The sequence below is a fragment of the Thalassophryne amazonica genome, chromosome 11 (assembly GCF_902500255.1).
Source record: "Thalassophryne amazonica chromosome 11, fThaAma1.1, whole genome shotgun sequence".
In the NCBI taxonomy this organism is placed as follows: Eukaryota; Metazoa; Chordata; class Actinopteri; order Batrachoidiformes; family Batrachoididae; genus Thalassophryne; species Thalassophryne amazonica.
Window position 1 is genome coordinate 20,111,911 of NC_047113.1, and position 20,119 is coordinate 20,132,029.

Sequence of the window (20,119 nt, forward strand, 5' to 3'; positions counted from 1 at the left end):
GCCTTCAACATCCTACTCAAAGCCAACCGACAACTATCAGGAAGGGCCGACCACCAAAAACAACACGAAGACAGACAAGTGGTGAAGGCAATAACTGTGAAGTGAGACACCGAGGAGACAGGGCCTCAACCTACCAGGACAAACAACCACACATGAACAAACAGTAACAGCAACAGTCTGTTGTCTAATTAGTGAGTGTCCATACCCTAATCTAGGACACCAGAGTGTTAGTCCCCTTGAGAGCACCCAAAACCGAATTGTGGTGACGGCCACAAACACACAACCATCCACACACAGAGACCCAGATCACAGCTAAATATCCGATCACTACTGTGGCTGGTGTGTTGGACCAAGACTCAAGTACAGAACCTTACCATATGGCATGGACCACTCCGGCGCGTCAAAGCCATGCGGCCGGCCGCGAGCGACGACAGCAACGGGCCCAGGATGCGGGGCCCAAGGAGAAAAGGGCAGCGGAAGGGCACAGGGGCAGCAGAAGGGCAGCCCCCAGAGCCACCGGGGCAGACGACAAACCAACAGGGGAGCAACCTGGCGGTACCGGAATGCACCCCGACCCCCCCACCCCATGGACACACGGGGAGCAGCCACATACCCAAGGGAAGCACACAGGGCACCGGCAGAGCCCACCAATAGGGGGGGGACCCCAGAACCACGGCCCCTGAAGGTGGGAGCAAGCGGCGGCAAGGATGGGGGGCAAAGGAGCCACCGCAACCGAATCCTAAACACGGGCAAGGACCACAGAGTCATACGAGGGCGGGGCCCGGCCCCCAGACAAGAGGCGAGGCCCAACCCCCGGGGCCAGGAAGCATGAGGCCTCCACAACACCCAAGCTCCCCCCAGCGCAGCCAGCAGGACCCCTCCAAACTCCCCCCAGCCCCCAACCCACCCCCCACCCCAAACACCAAAGCCCAAGACCAGGAGACCGACCGAGCGAGAGCGGGGCACCATCCCACAGAGACCACGGCCCCCAACCCCCCAGCAGCCGTGGCCCCCCCAGCACATTCCCCGAGCGCCACCGCCACCACCCACCCCCCCCCAACAGGCCGTGGGACTCCGAGCCCCACAGCCCCAGAGCAGGGGCCGGGGACCACAGCAGAACTGGCGAGGCAGACCCCCACCCCAGAGCCCCAGACATCCACAGCCATTCGGGTCCAACCCCACCATAGCTGTTATAATTCATTTCTCTTGCTGTGTGCAACCCCCTAACTGAGCAAAAATAAAGTGTTGCATTAAAAACAGGGCAGGAGACGGCAGGTGGCAGAATGCCATGGGAGGCCGCGGCACACCGCTGCACCACAGCCAGCCCTGCAAACCCACCCTTGTCTCATGACCCCAACTCTAAATTAGTGAAGATGTTTACTAAATGTGTAGAAAGAAAGTGTGTGCATTAAAACTGCAGGGCAGGAGTGGCAGATGGAGATCACAATGGAAGGCTGCAGCATGCAGCTGCGCCACAGACTGCCCTGCAAACCCATCTCCAACACCCGACCGCAAAACTTTATGAACCCTATAATGTGCTACTTACACACCTCTCTGCAGCTTCTCTCCCCCTGCCATCCCCTCATTACCCCATCCCCGTAGAGATGGTGCCTGCTCCCAGACCACCAATAACCAGCAAAAATCTATTTAAGCATAAAAATTCAAAAAGAAAAACTAATATAGCACCTTCAACTGCACCACAGACTAAAACAGTTAAATGTGGTTTATTAAACATTAGGTCTCTCTCTTCTAAGTCCCTGTTAGTAAATGATATAATAATTGATCAACATATTGATTTATTCTGCCTTACAGAAACCTGGTTACAGCAGGATGAATATGTTAGTTTAAATGAGTCAACACCCCCGAGTCACAGTAACTGCCAGAATGCTCGTAGCACGGGCCGAGGCGGAGGATTAGCAGCAATCTTCCATTCCAGCTTATTAATTAATCAAAAACCCAGACAGAGCTTTAATTCATTTGAAAGCTTGACTCTTAGTCTTGTCCATCCAAATTGGAAGTCCCAAAAATCAGTTTTATTTGTTATCTATCGTCCTCCTGGTCGTTACTGTGAGTTTCTCTGTGAATTTTCAGACCTTTTGTCTGACTTAGTGCTTAGCTCAAATAAGATAATTATAGTGGGCGATTTTAACATCCACACAGATGCTGAGAATGACAGCCTCAACACTGCATTTAATCTATTATTAGACTCAATTGGCTTTGCTCAAAATGTAAATGAGTCCACCCACCACTTTAATCATATCTTAGATCTTGTTCTGACTTATGGTATGGAAATAGAAGACTTAACAGTATTCCCTGAAAACTCCCTTCTGTCTGATCATTTCTTAATAACATTTACATTTACTCTGATGGACTACCCAGCAGTGGGGAATAAGTTTCATTACACTAGAAGTCTCTCAGAAAGCGCTGTAACTAGGTTTAAGGATATGATTCCTTCTTTATGTTCTCTAATGCCATATACCAATACAGTGCAGAGTAGCTACCTAAACTCTGTAAGTGAGATAGAGTATCTCGTCAATAGTTTTAAATCCTCATTGAAGACAACTTTGGATGCTGTAGCTCCTCTGAAAAAGAGAGCCTTAAATCAGAAGTGCCTGACTCCGTGGTATAACTCACAAACTCGCAGCTTAAAGCAGATAACCCGTAAGTTGGAGAGGAAATGGCGTCTCACTAATTTAGAAGATCTTCACTTAGCCTGGAAAAAGAGTCTGTTGCTCTATAAAAAAAGCCCTCTGTAAAGCTAGGACATCTTACTACTCATCACTAATTGAAGAAAATAAGAACAACCCCAGGTTTCTTTTCAGCACTGTAGCCAGGCTGACAAAGAGTCAGAGCTCTATTGAGCCGAGTATTCCTTTAACTTTAACTAGTAATGACTTCATGACTCTTTGCTAATAAAATTTTAACTATTAGAGAAAACATTACTCATAACCATCCCAAAGACGTATCGTTATCTTTGGCTGCTTTCAGTGATGCCGGTATTTAGTTAGACTCTTTCTCTCAGATTGTTCTGTCTGAGTTATTTTCATTAGTTACTTCATCCAAACCATCAACATGTCTATTAGACCCCATTCCTACCAGGCTGCTCAAGGAAGCCCTACCATTATTTAATGCTTCGATCTTAAATATGATCAATCTATCTTTATTAGTTGGCTATGTACCACAGGCTTTTAAGGTGGCAGTAATTAAACCATTACTTAAAAAGCCATCACTTGACCCAGCTATCTTAGCTAATTATAGGCCAATCTCCAACCTTCCTTTTCTCTCAGAAATTCTTGAAAGGGTAGTTGTAAAACAGCTAACTGATCATCTGCAGAGGAGTGGTCTATTTGAAGAGTTTCAGTCAGGTTTTAGAATTCATCATAGTACAGAAACAGCATTAGTGAAGGTTACAAATGATCTTATGGCCTCAGACAGTGGACTCATCTCTGTGCTTGTTCTGTTAGACCTCAGTGCTGCTTTTGATACTGTTGACCATAAAATTTTATTACAGAGATTAGAGCATGCCATAGGTATTAAAGGCACTGTGCTGCGGTGGTTTGAATCATATTTATCTAATAGATTACAATTTGTTCATGTAAATGGCGAATCTTCTTCACAGACTAAGGTTAATTATGGAGTTCCACAAGGTTCTGTGCTAGGACCAATTTTATTCACTTTATACATGCTTCCCTTAGGCAGTATTATTAGATGGCATTGCTTAAATTTTCATTGTTACGCAGATGATACCCAGCTTTATCTATCCATGAAGCCAGAGGACACACCAATTAGCTAAACTGCAGGATTGTCTTACAGACATAAAGACATGGATGACCTCTAATTTCCTGCTTTTAAACTCAGATAAAACTGAAGTTATTGTACATGGCCCCACAAATCTTAGAAACATGGTGTCTAACCAGATCCTTACTCTGGATGGCATTACCCTGACCTCTAGTAATACTGTGAGAAATCTTGGAGTCATTTTTGATCAGGATATGTCATTCAAAGCGCATATTAAACAAATATGTAGGACTGCTTTTTTGCATTTATGCAATATCTCTAAAATTAGAAAGGTCTTGTCTCAGAGTGATGCTGAAAAACTAATTCATGCATTTATTTCCTCTAGGCTGGACTATTGTAATTCATTATTATCAGGTTGTCCTAAAAGTTCCCTGAAAAGCCTTCAGTTAATTCAAAATGCTGCAGCTAGAGTACTAACGGGGACTAGAAGGAGAGAGCATATCTCACCCATATTGGCCTCTCTTCATTGGCTTCCTGTTAATTCTAGAATAGAATTTAAAATTCTTCTTATTACTTATAAAGGTTTTGAATAATCAGGTCCCATCTTATCTTAGGGACCTCATAGTACCATATCACCCCAATAGAGCGCTTCGCTCTCAGACAGCAGGCTTACTTGTAGTTCCTAGGGTTTGTAAGAGTAGAATGGGAGGCAGAGCCTTCACCTTTCAGGCTCCTCTCCTGTGGAACCAGCTCCCAATTCGGATCAGGGAGACAGACACCCTCTCTACTTTTAAGATTAGGCTTAAAACTTTCCTTTTTGCGAGATGGGGTGAGGCAGGCAGCCCTGGAGGAGCACTGGAGGCCCAAGGAGGAACAAACCAACAGGGGGGAGCCGTAGATAGACGGGCCACCCCGCCCGGAGGTCCCTGAACTAGGGAAGGTGCAAGATGGCACCCCAGAGTGGCAGGGGCAGCCGAGGAGCCAAAGGGAGACAGGTGGGCCCCATAAACCTGGAGGGAGAGGTCGGGGCACAAGGGGCCACATACATCCCCGGTGAGAGGCAGCACCCCCCACTCAGGTACCGGATCCCCCACCAACGGCAGAGCACAGAGACCCAACTGAAAAGGAACGATGGCTGCCCAATTCCCCCCGCCAATAGGACCAGAAGCTCCACGGCGGGGCCCGCCGGTGCAGTCCCCGGTGCCCCCCCCCCCAGATACAGAGGCACGCCCACGACCTGCAAGGGAGAAGCCAAAGGGAGCGCGGGCCAGCACTGGTCTGTAATTTTCAACATGGAGGTTTCTTCCTGTTAAAAGGGAGTTTTTCCTTCCCACTGTTGCCAAGTGCTTGGTCACAGGGGGTCGTTTTGACCGTTGGGGTTTTTCCGTAATTATTGTATGGCTTTGCCTTACAATATAAAGCGCCTTGGGGCAACTGTTTGTTGTGATTTGGCGCTATATAAATAAAATTGATTTGATCTGAACATAGGTACACTTCAATTATGAGAGACAAAATGAAAAAAAATCCAGAAAATCACTTTTTTTATTATTATTTGTAAATTATGGTGGAAAATAAGTATTTGGTCACCCACAGGCAATCAAGCTTTCTGGCTCTCACAGACCTGTAACTTCTTTAAGAAGCTCTTCTGTCCTCCACCTGTTACCTGTATTAATGGCACCTGTTGGAACTCGTTATCTGTATAAAAGACACCTATGCACAGCCTCAAACAGTCAGATTCCAAACTCAACCATGGCCAAGACCAAAGAGCTGTTGAAGGACACGAGGAAGAAAATTGTAGATGTGCACCAGGCTGGGAAGAGTGAATCTACAATAGTCAAGCAGGTAAGTGTGAATAAATCAACTGTGGGAGCAATTGTAAGAAAATGGAAAACATACAAGACCGTTGATAATCTCCTTCAATCCGAGGCTCCACGCAAGATGTCATCCCGTGGGGTCAAAATGATCATGAGAACAGTGAACAAAAATCCCAGAACTACACAAAGGGACCTGATGAATGACCTGCAGAGAGCTGGGACCAAAGTAACAAAGGCTACACACTACGCACAGAGGGACTGAAATCTTGCAGTGCCAGGCGTGTCCTCCTGCTTAAGCCAGTACATGTCCAGACCTCTCGTAAGTTTCCCAGAGAGCATATGGATGATCCAGAAGAGGATTGGGAGAATATCATGTGGTCAGATGAAACCAAAATAGAACTTTTTAGTAGAAACTCAACTTGTCATGTTTGGAGGAAAAAGAATGCTGAGCTGCATTCCAAGAACACCACATCTACTGGGAAGCATGGTGGTGGAAACAGCATGCTTTGGGGCTGTTAGGGGAAGGATGAACATGGCCATGTATCATGAAATTTTAAGACAAAACCTTCCATCAGTAAGAGCATTGAAAATGCAACGTGGCTGGGTCTTCCAGCATGACAATGATCCCAAACACACCGCTCAGGCAACAAAGGAGTGGCTCCGTAAAAAGCATTTCAAGGTCCTGGAGTGGCCGAGCCAGTCTCCAGACCTCAACCCCATAGAAAATTTGTAGAGGGAGTTGAAAGTCCGTGTTGCCCAGTGACAGCCCCAAAACAGCACTGCTCTAGAGATCTGCATGGAGGAATGGGCCAAAATACCAGCTACAGTGTCTGCAAACCTGGTAAAGACTTACAGGAAAAATTTGACCTCTGTCATTGACAACAAAGATTATGTTACAAAGTACTGAGTTGAATTTTTGTTATTGACCAAATACTTATTTTCCACCATAATTTACAAATAAATTCTTTAAAAATCCTACAATGTGATTTCCTGGATTCTTTTTTTTCCTCATTTTGTCTCTCACAGTTGAAGTGTACCTATGATGAAAATTACAGACCTCTCTCATCTTTCTAAGTAGGAGAACTTGCACAATCAGGAACTGATTAAATACTTTTTGGCCCCACTGTAATTGTCCCTAAAGCTTGGGACCATCATTCCCCTACAAAGGCATTACCAAACACCATACGTTTTCCCAAGTGTTCTTCCAGATCTCAGAGGCCAAGGACCCAGAGACATGAATTCCGATGCAGAGAAAAATGAATTTCTCAACAAGTTCAACACTTTTGCCGCATATAGACAACAAGTGACTATTCATTCTCATACAGAATCACCTGGATTTATATCAGATAAATGCGACTGGCTTGAGTGATACAGGAGAGAAAATGTGTTACAAAAAGTTGACAATTTAAGCATCATGGCCAGAAATTTCTGTTTTAATAGAACTGCACAAAATGCTAAAATGTTGTCTGTAAAGAAAGTTAACTTATTGTCTGTTTAATTACAGCATCTTACATCACCCACCATCTACCTTCTGTGGACAACAGTGATACTGCTCCAACAATTTGTACGATAGCTCTTCTGCAGTCAACATGTGAATGCAGCACAACAGTTCAATGAAAACTCACCCTGAGGGTGGCAGGTATCTGGCCAAAAGATGAACAAGAAAGACTACCACGATGAATGACCACCATGAAGAGGGACTGACGGGCAAGGCCATTCACTATATTCATGCCAAATTTGGAGGCAAAAATAAAAAATTACGACCTTTTTTTTTTTGATGATTTTAGAGTTTGACCTTTCTGTGACCTTGATCTCTGACCCTTTTGTGTGCTGAAAAGGTATCTCCATAGGACTGCTATATGTGAACTTACAAGAGTCTGCAATGATGATTTGCATGCTTTTCACATCTTTAAAAACATCAAGTTATAGAAGTATTTTCATCATGATGTCACCAAATGATGTCATACCTTTAAATAAAAAAAAAAAACAAAAAAACAATTTATATAGCGCCAAATCACAACAAACAGTTGCCCCAAGGCACTTTATATTGTAAGGCAAAGCCATACAATAATTACAATTTAAATGTTTGATATATTCTGAATCCGCTCATCAAACCCTTTAATTTGCGGTATTACATGACATTTTTTACTTAAATCTAAAATTTGACCTACTTTAGATCACCTTTGACCTCAAAGTAAACCCTGAAGGTCAAGGTTGATTGCTTATCCCACGTAATGGCTTATGGGCAAGTCCTATCACTATATTCATGCCACATTTGAAGGCAAAATTTAAAACACTGTGACCAGGAAAGTTGTTTTGGTGATTTTAATGTTTGACCTTCATGTCACCTTGACCTTTGGCCTTGAGCTTGATCCTTTTGTGTGCTGAAAGGTATCTTCCCAGGACTCCTATATGTGAAGTTGCAAGAGTTTGCACTGTAAACTGTGTGCTCCAGGGGTGAGTTAAAGGTGAAAAATGCAAGTTTTACAAAAACAGTAACAGATCTTACGAAAAAACTTTGTTTTTGGCGAGATAACAACCTTATAACAAGGTTAGAAAAAGTGAATTTATCCTTTAACTGTATTTTTACATTAGAGGGTGACACTGATATCAACCACACTTGGTAGTGAGTTGATTTGTATGCACCCCTGTAGCTCGTCTCGATGGGCTGAGCATTTGAGCATTCTTTGTGAAAGCTAGTCAGCGTGTGTGTGTGTGTCTGTGTGTGTGTGTGTGTGTGTTCGGTCTCACCAGGCTGAGGCGTGTGCGCGTCTGATGAAAATTTGGTGCTGTCGGCCAGGTTTTCCACGCTGCCCGCGGCGGTGAAGAGGGCGCGTCCCTCTCTTCCTCCTCCCCGAGGTTTGATTAACTTCTTCATCCTGTCTGCGATCCAGTTAGATTTCCTACGAGAACACAGAGGACAGGGACATTTACAAAAGGAGGATGAGCGATGGCAATGTGCCAGTATGGTTGCACAAAAGAAAGACACCACACAGACTTTCTGAACACTGTTGTGGTCTCACTTCAAGTGTCTCATAATTTTGGGAAATAAGGTGATCCCCCCACATGATAATTCATTTTGGGAACAAAAGCCCACCCTGCTCAAAGTGCCGCTCTCGTTGGAGCGACACCTGTGCTATTTTGGCATTATGGGATAGCTTGTGCCCACAGACTGAGCTCACCGGAATACTTTCGCCACCCTGCTCAGCGTGCTGTTCTCGTTGGAGCGACAACACACAGAATGTGTCTCTTCCCACATAGATCTCTTTCAGTGCAGCTTGTTGTTCTGACTTTAACACGAAGTTAACGCCCAAGTCTTTCATTGTCAACTGTAAATGGTAATCAAAACATTCTAATCAGGTTTGCTTAGCAGGACACTTCACAGAGCCCTACAGGTGCCCACAACTGCAGAGGGAAGGGCTAAAGAACAACAACTTGTCCGGAAAGCCCTCACAGTATGTGGGTACCCACAATGGTCCCTGGACAAAGTGCAGAAGTCCCAGAGAACAAAGAGACCAGATAGACAGGAGACGGAGACAAGAAGAGGAGTGTCTCTCCCTTATTTAGCAGGAGTAGGGGAAAAACTACAGAGGATCTTCAGACAGCACAAAATCCCAGTTTACTTTAAACCGGTTAACACCTTCAGACAGAAATTAGTTCACCCTAAGGACAGGATCCCTAGTTACAAACAGAGCAATGTAGTGTATTCTATCAGATGTCAGGAAAACTGTAACGAACAGTACATAGGTGAGACGCAGCAACCTTTACACAAAAGGTTATACCAGCACCGCAGAGAGGGCGCCAGTGGACCTCAGTCTGCAGTTCATCTCCACCTTAAAGACACTAACCACATGTTTGAGGACAAGGAAGTTAAAATATTAGCCAGAGAGAAGAAATGGTTTGAGAGAGGGGTCAAGGAGGCATTCTTTGTGAAACGTTTGAAACCCAGCCTTAACCGGCTCCCCGGTTAAGTTTGGGTGGAGGAGCCCCACAGCAGGCAGCGGAGTTTCTTTCTCTTTTTACTTTACGTGCACGGGCGAGCGAATCGTCCATGGAGATTATTTTACTTATTAACTACACAGTTGTATAATAAAGCAAATGGTGACTGGTTTCTAAACACAATTATGACAGAGTTTTTGGAGCAAGCAGCAGCGAAAGTGGAGTTTCTTTCTCTTTATTTTACGTGTACGTGCGAGCGAATCGTCCGTGGAGATTATTTTATTAATTAACTACACAGATGTATAATAAAGCAAATGATGACTGGTTTCTAAACACAATTATGACAGTTTTTTGGGGAAGAGAGAGCAGCAGCCCCACAGCAAGCAGCGGAGTTTCTTTTTTTTTTTTTATTGTTTACATGTGCGCGCGTGAACGGGACAGGAGGTCCTCAAACTGGGTCCTGCAGAGGCGGAAGGACTGCTGAAAGCGGCTGTCATCGAGACGCAGCTCCTGCAGCAAATAATGATACTCCCCGAATTGGGAATGTCTCATGCCGTTTGTCAGCTTTCCACAACAACTTGCTCCGTGTGATCAAGGTCCGTCATGTTAACTTGACTGGCAACCGGAGTCGGCGAGCGGAATGGAAGCTATCCTATTTGATGATGCACCGGGGTGAATTTTTGCAGAAAAAGCAGAGCAACAAACCGGGCGATGGTGGCGCGTCCGTCGCCACGCGACCCCTGCAAATTTTTGGTGTCTGAGCGCGCCTGGTGTGAATGCAGCATTAGGAAGATAATTTTAGAAATTTTTATATTGAGAAGCCTGATTTACTTTTTGTATTTGAAAGGCCATAAACAAATTAAAATGTGTGAATACCAAGGGGCTGAATACTTTTGTAAGCCACTGTATATCGCTGTGGCAATGGGCTGCAGTGAGCGCGTGCGCTCATGCTGCAGCCCATTGACAGGCTGCTCCCACGTTGAAATGGACCGCCAGATCATAACATGCAGCGGGCAACCTGACTGTCACTTCACCCACATGAGCTCTGTTCCACATGATGCAGTGTCAGTCCAGCGCCGTCCACAAGACACTTGTGTCGGGCAGGACATGCACGCAGGTTGCCTGGACACGCGCCAGCAGATGTGGACATGATGAGATGAGCAAACTGCTTCTCATTCATGTCATTTCAAGACTGCACCTCTGTGACCATGGGTCATCTACAGAGGAACAGACGGATCATGTTTGTATTGTCCGCTTGACAAGAGGGATTCAATAAAATGTGGTGTTTTTATATGGTGTGTGGTTTTATGTTTTTTTTTAAATACATCCATGTCCTTCCTGTTATCAGGCAGTTTCCTGCATCTTTCACAGGCCAGCGATGGTAGCTCAGTGGTAAAGTTTTGACTGGCAAGCAGAGCTTTTGGTAAGCGGCGGTTCAAATCCCGTGGGTGGCATGTATTGTTTTATTTCCACAGCAGCTGAGGGATGTGGTTACACATCCTGCAGCTGCTTGCACTGTGTTCCCGTATGCACAAAACCATTGCAACATATATTTTTTTTAATTTTTGATTTTTCTTCACAGCAGCTGCACGATGTGCACATCGTGCAGCTGCTGTGAAGAAAAATGCTGGCTGCTGGCTCTGTGTTCCCGCGTGCACGAACTGTTGCACCAGCATTGTGCATGCCTGCCCATCAGCACAGTGTTTCGTGGTGCGCTCATACGAGCTGTTCCGATTGGACATGCCCTGAGTTGTATGTATTCTCACTATGTGTGAAGGGGCCCTTAGTAATGTAACAGCATTTTCAATGGTTTAAAAGTGGGTGAAAAGACAGTCAGACAGATTTTTAATCAAAAATCAACATTGAAATTACGTCTTGTGCTCACTGGGCACCAGATCTTTCGAATATGCTTCACAGAGGTAACATTACATTTAATGCTCTTCATCACTACATAGCACTTGGTCCAAACATTTTTGGGATTCATAACAATCCACCATAAAAAAATTTCAGGGGGAAAATGTCAAAAACAAAATTATTAATTTTTGAATACAATGCATTTGTTGATTGTTTGGGGGCTGGCATATCGAAACTACATTGTTTTCAGAGTTTTTGAAGATGGCTGTTGGTCTTTCAGTTGCCCCTGTTTATTCACGGTTTCCACAGCAGATCCAGTACAGATTTGCATTTGGCCCAAGTTTTATGCTGGATAACAGCTGGGTTTTGTTTGTTGTTTTTTTTGTTTTTTTTTGGGGGGGGGGGGGGGGGGGATTTTGTGACCTCTGCTTGTTGAGTTTGCATCCATCTTTTGAATTTACACTTTCAGTTTGAGTTTGCTCCATCTTCTTCAAAGTACAAGCAGTAAACACAAAATACCCGACCGACTGTCATACTAGTTGTTTGCATCTATAACATAGATGTTAGATAACATGGTTCCAACAAGTCAGCCCCCCCCAACACACACACACGTGTTTGCTGGAATATAATTAGATTTGACAACCACTTTTTTATAATAACTAAATAAATCTTCTTGTTTGTGCTGTGAAATAAACAAGAATTCAACAGCTTTTATTAGACCCAAAATTATTTTTGTCATTTGAAACACATTATAAAGTGTTAGTATAATTCATCATAGGAAAAAAAGAATGCAAACAGAAAGATTGAATGGTACAAATTTCCTTAAGTTAATTATGTCAATTTGAAATTTAGTTATTTCCTTTCTATTGCACAACATGTACGAGTATTACAGTACAATACGCTACAATTCAAGGTATGTTTTTGTGCAGCATTTCCTGCTCACCTCCTCATTAAAGCCAATATTAAAGCCAACTGGTTCAAAATGCTGCTGCCAGACTTTTGACACGAAGCAGAAAGTTCGACCACATTACACCCATTTTGGCGTCTCTTCACTGGCTTCCTGTCCCAGTGAGATCAGATTTTAAGGTTCTGGTACTAGCCTATAAAATTGTTCACGGATTGGCACCTCCCTACCTAGCTGACCTAATTAAACCCTACGTACCGGCCCGGGTTGTGCGTTCTCAGGGTGCAGCACTACTTTGTGTCCCTATGGTGAATAAAAAGTCTGCAGGTCACAGAGCTTTCTCTTATCGTGCCCCTGTTCTGTGGAATGATCTCCCTGCATCAATAAAACAGTCAGATTCTGTAGAAACGTTGAAGTCCAGGCTTAAGACACATTTATTTTCCATTCCGTATGGCTAGCATACTGGCATAGTATGTTACTATGCTTTTTACTCTTTAAAATTCATTTTATTAGGAAATGGAGTGGGCTGTGGCCTCAACTTTATTTAAATTCTGGGTCTTTTAGTGAAGATTAGGGCTCGTGGCCGGCAGTCACCTTAGTATTTCTTCTGTTTTTCTTGTTGCTTAATGCTGACAAATTATACTGTATTTGTTGTCTTTCTGATGCCTGATTCTGTTTTTTTTTCCTCTCTGTTTGAGGTGTGGCTCCATCCAGAGATGGGTGTGGTGTCTGTTTCTGTAACTCTCCTGTCCTGTGCGCCAGCAACATTTCCTGTATATTCGTTTTGTGAATTTTTTTGTAAATTGTGTCGGTAGCATGGCCCAAGCAGATAGTCACCGCTTTGAGTCTGGTCTACTTGAGGTTTCTTCCTCAAATCAGAGGGAGTTTTTCCTTACCACTGTTGCCTGTGTTTGCTCTGGGGGTTGGTAAGGTTAGACCTTACTTGTGTGAAGCATCTTGAGGCGACTTTGTTGTGATTTGCCGCTATATAAATGAAATAGAATGATCCACACGAACTACAGAAGTTGAAAAACATGGGATAGGGAAGAAAGCTGTCTGAGTTATTTAAAATGTGGCATGGCTGTTGGGGTCAGACAAGGTGACTTGAGTGTTTCACAAACTGCTGATCTGTTGAGAGTTTCATAAACAATCATTTCCTGGATCTCTAGAAAATTTTCAATGAAGAAACAAGCAGAGAGGGGTGGTAGTTCTCTAATTACACTTAGACACGATCTACGCACTAGGAGCAGTGGGCAGCCACAGTCCGGCACCCGAGGACCAACTCCAGATGTAGACGCTGCCTTGGTCAGGGGCAGAGGGAGGAGCAACCCTAAACAAGCATGTTTTTGATGCTTATTGATGCACATGTCATGACGGTCAGAATAATATCATCATGAGAACATTAATGGCATCTAGAATACAGAAAATACAATCATCTTGGTTATCTGTATGTCGGTAACAGCCAGTATACATTGCATACGCAATTATTAGGGATGTAATTATTATCATCATTTCTATGCATTTTTTCTCCAACTCTAAGCTATATAAACCTGATTGTTTATTGGATTTAAACATTCTCAGATGATATGTATTTGAGTAACACCCTATATCAAGCTGTGTAAAATTAATAGGCAACTTCTTGACCTCAGACAACATGAGCCAAAAAAATAACAGACACTGAAACATGAAGAAATTGTAAAATGCTTTTCAGAGGGATGAAACATTCTTGAAAAAACTAAGCTATCGAGGCGTGATCACCAAATAATCAAACATTTTGTTGCATATAGTCAATAGTATCACAAGAAACATGGAAATGTGCAAATACACGGCAAAAGACGAGAAACATTTAGTGATGCTACCAAGAACCCATTATCGTTCAGTGCCAACATGTTCCAGAACTGCAACCTACCTGGAGTTTACAGAGGTACAAGATGTTCAGTGCTCAGAGACATGGCCAAAGTAAGGAATGCTGTCGCATGATCACCACTGAACAAGGTTCAAAATGAATGAAATTCTTATTTTCCATCAAAATTCTACACACAATACCCCATAATGACAATGTGAAAAACATTTGAGATTTTTGCAAATAAAAAAAAAACCCTACCAAATCACATGTGCATAAGTATTCACAGCTGTTGCCATGAAGCTCAAAATTGAGCTCAGGTGCATCCTGTTTCCACTGATCATCCTTGAGATGACCAAAGGTCCTGTCCTGTAGCCTACTGGTACTGGACGAATTTGAAGAGTTTCAGTCAGGTTTCAGAATTCATCATAGTACAGAAACAGCATTAGTGAAGGTTACAAATGATCTTATGGCCTCAGACAGTGGACTCATCTCTGTGCTCATCCTGTTAGACCTCAGTGCAGCTTTTGAAACTGTTGACCATAAAATTTTATTACAGAGATAGAGCATGCCATAGGTATTAAAGGCACTGCAGTGGTTTGAATCATATTTATCTAATAGATTACAATTTGTTCATGTAAATGGGGAGTCTTCTTCACGGACTAAGGTTAATTATGGAGTTCCACAAGGTTCTGTGCTAGGACCGATTTTATTCACTTTATACATGCTTTCCTTAGGCAGTATTATTAGAAAGCATTGCTTAAATTTTCATTGTTACGCAGATGATACCCAGCTTTATCTATCCATGAAGCCAGAGGACACACACCAATTAGTTAAACTGCAGGAATGTCTTTCAGACATAAAGACATGGATGACCTCTAATTTCCTGCTTTTAAATTCAGATAAAACTGAAGTTATTGTACTTGGCCCCACAAATCTTAGAAACATGGTGTCTAACCAGATCCTTACTCTGGATGGCATTACCCTGACCTCCAGTAATACTGTGAGAAATCTTGGAGTCATTTTTGATCAGGATATGTCCTTCAATGCGCATATTAAGCAAATATGTAGTGTTGGGAAAGTGTCGGTACACGGACCCACAACAGGGGGCGCAAAGGAACGGACAATGGAGTAGGTCAAATAACAACACTTTACTGTTGTGAATGTGCACAACAAATACAACAGATTACAACAATAGATCAGAATCAATCCACAAAGGTGTCGTGTGGGCAGGCTCGAAGATAGGAGACACCTGTCCAAAGCAGAACCGGAACCACAAGATTTCCTCCGCCACCAGACCCCGGGAATACTGGAGCCGCCAAGTCCCGAACTCCCAGGTGGCCACTGCCTCCGCGTGTCGGACCTGGTACTGCTGGCGAGGAACAAAAACACAATTAAAGGTGGGCGCGTTTGCACCCAGTAATCCACACGGCAGGAAAGCTACCTCCACCTCTCGTTGGAAAAAAAGGTCTGTTATCACTCACAAAAGTCACAAAAGGTTACTGTCAAGCAGTCAGCTGAGAATATTACCTTCCAGGTAGAACGATATCTCGGCAAAGAGGTGGAGACGTCGTCCTGCTGATGTACCCCTGCTGATTGGTAACAGCTGTTGCAGGTGATGCGTGACAGCTGTCACCCTAGCTGCTCCTGTGAGGCGGCTGCGCCCTCTGGTGCCTGGAGCCCGCACTCCAGGCAGGGCGCCCTCTGGTGGTGGGCCAGCAGTACCTCCTCTTCTGGCGGCCCACACAACAATGTAGGGCTGCTTTTTTGCATTTGCGCAATATCTCTAAAATTAGAAAGGTCTTGTCTCAGAGTGATGCTGAAAAGCTAATTCATGCATTTATTTCTTCTAGGCTGGACTAAAAGTACCCTGAAAAGCCTTCAGTTAATTCAAAATGCTGCAGCTAGAGTACTGACAGGGACTAGAAGGAGAGAACATATTTCACCCATATTGGCTTCTCTTCACTGGCTCCCTGTTAATTCCAGAATAGAATTTAAAATTCTTCTTCTTACTTATAAGGTTTTGAATAATCAGGACCCATCTTATCTTAGGGACCTCATAGTACCATATCACCCCAATAGAGCGCTTCGCTCTCGGACTGCAGGCTTACTTGTAGTTCCTAGGGTTTGTAAGAATAGAATGGGAGGCAGAGCCTTCAGCTTTCAGGCTCCTCTCCTGTGGAACCAGCTCCCAATTCGGATTAGGGAGACAGACACCCTCTCTACTTTTAAGATTAAGCTTAAAACTTTCCTTTTTGAAAAAGCTTATAGTTAGGGTCGGATCAGGTGACCCTGAACCATCCCTTAGTTATGCTGCTATAGACTTAGACTGCTCGGGGGTTTCCCATGATGCACCCAGTGTTTCTTTTTATTCACCTCTTTTTGCTCTGTATGCACCACTCTGCTTTTAATCATTGTTGATTGATCTCTGCTCTCTTCCACAGCATGTCTTTTTCCTGATTCTCTCCCCTCAGTCCCAACCAGTCCCAGCAGAAGACTGCCCCTCCCTGAGCCTGGTTCTGCTGGAGGTTTCTTCCTGTTAAAAGGGAGTTTTCCTTCCCACGTCGCCAAGTGCTTGCTCATAGGGGGTCGTTTTGACCGTTGGGGTTTTTCAGTAATTATTGTATAGCTTTTGCCTTACAATATAAAGCGCCTTGGGGTGACTGTTGTGATTTGGCGCTATATAAATAAAATTGATTTGATTTCGATTTGGACGTTATATATCAGAGACCCAAGATGGACTCTAACTGTATCTTCAATTAAGGACTCTGTTTTTGTTGCTTGTCTGTGCTGTAAAAGAATTTAAGAACACAGAAATAAAATACAGAAACTAAAAACAGCAATAACATAAAACTAGTTAAAAGCAAGTCTGTACAAATAGATCTTGAGCTTCTCCTTAAAACTTCCAACTGAGTCCAAGGAACGTAGGTGCAGTGGCAGTGCTTTCTACAGTTTGGGTGCCACAACCTCAAATGCACAGTATTCTTTGGTCTTCAGGCTTAACCTTGGTACAACCAACAGGTTCTGGTCCGAGTACCTCAGAGACCTGCTTGTCACATACGGGTGCAAGAGTTCACTGATGTAAAGTGGCATTTGACCATGTAGAGCTCTAAAAGTCATCACCAATATTTTAAATTGTAATCTGAACTGAATTGGGAGCCAATGAGACCACTTAGAAGGCTAAAGACTTCTAAGTGAATACTTAGTGAGGCTAGGGAACAGAGAATTGCAGTAATCAAGATGTGAAGAAATAAAGGCATGGATGATCTGTTCCAGCTCAGCTTGATACACAATGTTTGTAAGGCGGGCAATGTTCCATAAATGAAAGAAGCAAGATTGCACAAGATGGGTAATGTGTGCGTCAAATTTGAGAGACTGGTCAAATGTAACAACCAAATTTCTGACTGCTGAGTGAACAAAAGAGGATAGACAGCCAAGGTTCTTAGTCACTGAGGGAACAAACTTGTCAGGGGCACAAAGAAGCACTTCAGTTTTTGCTGTATTAAGTGATAAATAGTTTGCAGCCATCCAGTTTTTTTATGACATCAATACAGTTTTAAAGAACAGATACCCTAGAAACATTTTGTGGAGAGGAGATGTACAGGTGTATGTCATCTGTATATCAATGATATGATACATCATTAAAGAAACTTAAAATATGTCCAAGCGGGAGCAAGTACAATGCAAATAAAATAGGTCCCAGAACGGAACCTTGGGGCACACCACAGGACAGAATGGCAGAAAAAGACATATTTAGCTGCAGCAACTGAAAAACTTCTATTAGAGAGATCTAGGTCTGACCCAGAAATGCCCACCCATGTTCTTAGTCTCGCAATTAAAACACCATGATCAACAGTGTCAAAAGCTGCAGACAGATCCTAAAATATAATTTGAAACTCAAGAAGAGCTGTTTCAGCAGAATGCAAGTGACGGAACCCAGATTAAAATTTGTCAAGACTATTGTGTTCAGATAAAACTTCATTAAGCTGTTTGGCCAACACTTTTCTAAAATTTTGGAGATAAAAGGGAACTTTGAAATTGGTCTAAAATTCTGAGGAAGAGAAGGGTCAAGATTAAGCTTTCTTAAAAGAGGGTGAATAACAGCCTGTTAAAAATACTGAGGGACACAGCCATTAATCAATGATCTGTTACTTATTAATAAAACACACGGTGGTGTGTGGTGGGTATAACCTTATTGAAATGGGGATGATATCAAGTGGGCAGGAGGAAGGTTTCATACTCTCAACCAGACTAATTGAGCTCTTTCATTGAGATTGGTGTGAAACTGTCCAGTACTGATGTCCAGGTGAGACATGGGACAGCAGAAGGAAGAGAGGAGGGACTCTGAGTCTGGTCTGCTTGGGGTTTCTCTCTCATTATCACCAAAGGGAGTTTTTCTTTACCACTGTCACCTGTGTGCTTGCTCGGGGGGTTAGTAAGGTTAGACCGTACTCATGTGAAGCGCATTGAGGCAGCTTTGTTATGATTTGTTGCTGTACAAATAAAATAAACTGTCTACATATAAGGTCCCACAATTGACAGTGCATGTCAGAGCACAAACCAATCATGAAGTCTGTAGGAAGGAATTGTCTATAGACCTCTGACAGGATTGTCTCAAGGCACAGATCTGGGGAATGGTACAAAAACATTTTTACTGCTTTGAAGGTCCCAGTGAGCACAATGGCCTCAATCATCTGTAAATGGAAGAAGTTTGGATCCACCAGGACTCTTCCTAGAGCTGACCGCCCGTCTAAGGGCCCCTTCACACATAGTATGAATAAGTACAAATCAGGGCTTGTGCACAAAACACGTTAGACCTTACTTGTGTGACGCGCCTTGAGGCAACTTTGTTGTGATTTAGTGCTATATAAATGAAAAGCATATGTAACCACAACGTGCAGCTGCTGTGAAAAAAAGCACACCACCCACGGGATTCGAACCTGCAATTTACAAAAGCTCTGATTGCCAGCCAGAAACTTTACCACTGCGCTGGCCTGTAAATGGTATGGAAAAATGTCTGAAATCAACAAGAACATGGACGAGGTATGCTGTGTCTGGCCACTGCAGCCTGGCGCAAAGGCGAAAGATGTTTTATGTACAGTGGGGTCAAAAAGTATTTAGTCAGTCCCTGATTGTGCACGTTCTCCTACTTAGAAAGGTCTGTAATTTTCAACATAGGTACACTTCAACTGTGACAGAAAAAATGAAAAAAAAAAAAAAATCCAGGAAGTCACATTGTAGGATTTTTAAAGAATTATTTGTAAATTATGGTGTAAAATAAGTATTTGGTCAATAACAAAAATTCAGCTCAATACTTTGTAACATAATATAATGTTACATATAATGTAACATTTGTTGGCAATGACAGAGGTCAAACGTTTGCTGTAAGTCTTCACCAGGTTTGCACACAATGTAGCTGGTATTTTGGCCCATTCCACCATGCAGATCTCCTCTACAGCAGTGATGTTTTGGGCCTGTTGCTGGGCAACATGGACTTTCAACTCCCTCAACATTCTCCCAATCCTCTTCTGGATCATTCATATGCTTTCTGGCAAACTTCAGACAGGCCTGGACATGTACTGGCTTAAGCAGGGGGACACGCCTGGCACTGCAGAATTTGAGTCACTCTGTGCGAAGTGTGTAGCCTTTGTTACTTTGGTCCCAGCTCTCTGCAGGTCATTCATCAGGTCCCTCCGTGTAGTTCTGGGATTTTTGCTCACCGTTCTCATGATCATTTTGACCCGACGGGATGACATCTTGCGTGGAGAGCCAGATCGAAGGAGGTTATCAATGGTCTTGTATGTCTTCCATTTTCTTACAATTGCTCCCACAGTTGATTTATTCACACCAACCTGCTTGACTATTGTAGACTCACTCTTCCCAGCCTGATGCACATCTACAATTTTCTTCCTGGTGTCCTTCGACAGCTCTTTGGTCTTGGCCATGGTTGAGTTTGGAGTCTGACTGTTTGAGGCTGTGGATAGGCATTTTTTTTTTTTTTACAGATAAGTTCCAACAGGTGCCATT

The 20,119-nt window shown here is 43.4% G+C and overlaps 1 protein-coding gene across 1 annotated transcript in view; it reads right to left on the reverse strand.

Moving 5' to 3' along the window:
• The window catches only part of ccdc88b (coiled-coil domain containing 88B), a 194,701-nt gene that overhangs the window by 11,999 nt on the left and 162,583 nt on the right, over positions 1–20,119 (reverse strand). The window contains 1 exon segment of the mRNA XM_034181407.1: positions 8,304–8,455. Coding sequence (XP_034037298.1) covers positions 8,304–8,455 — 152 coding nt within the window.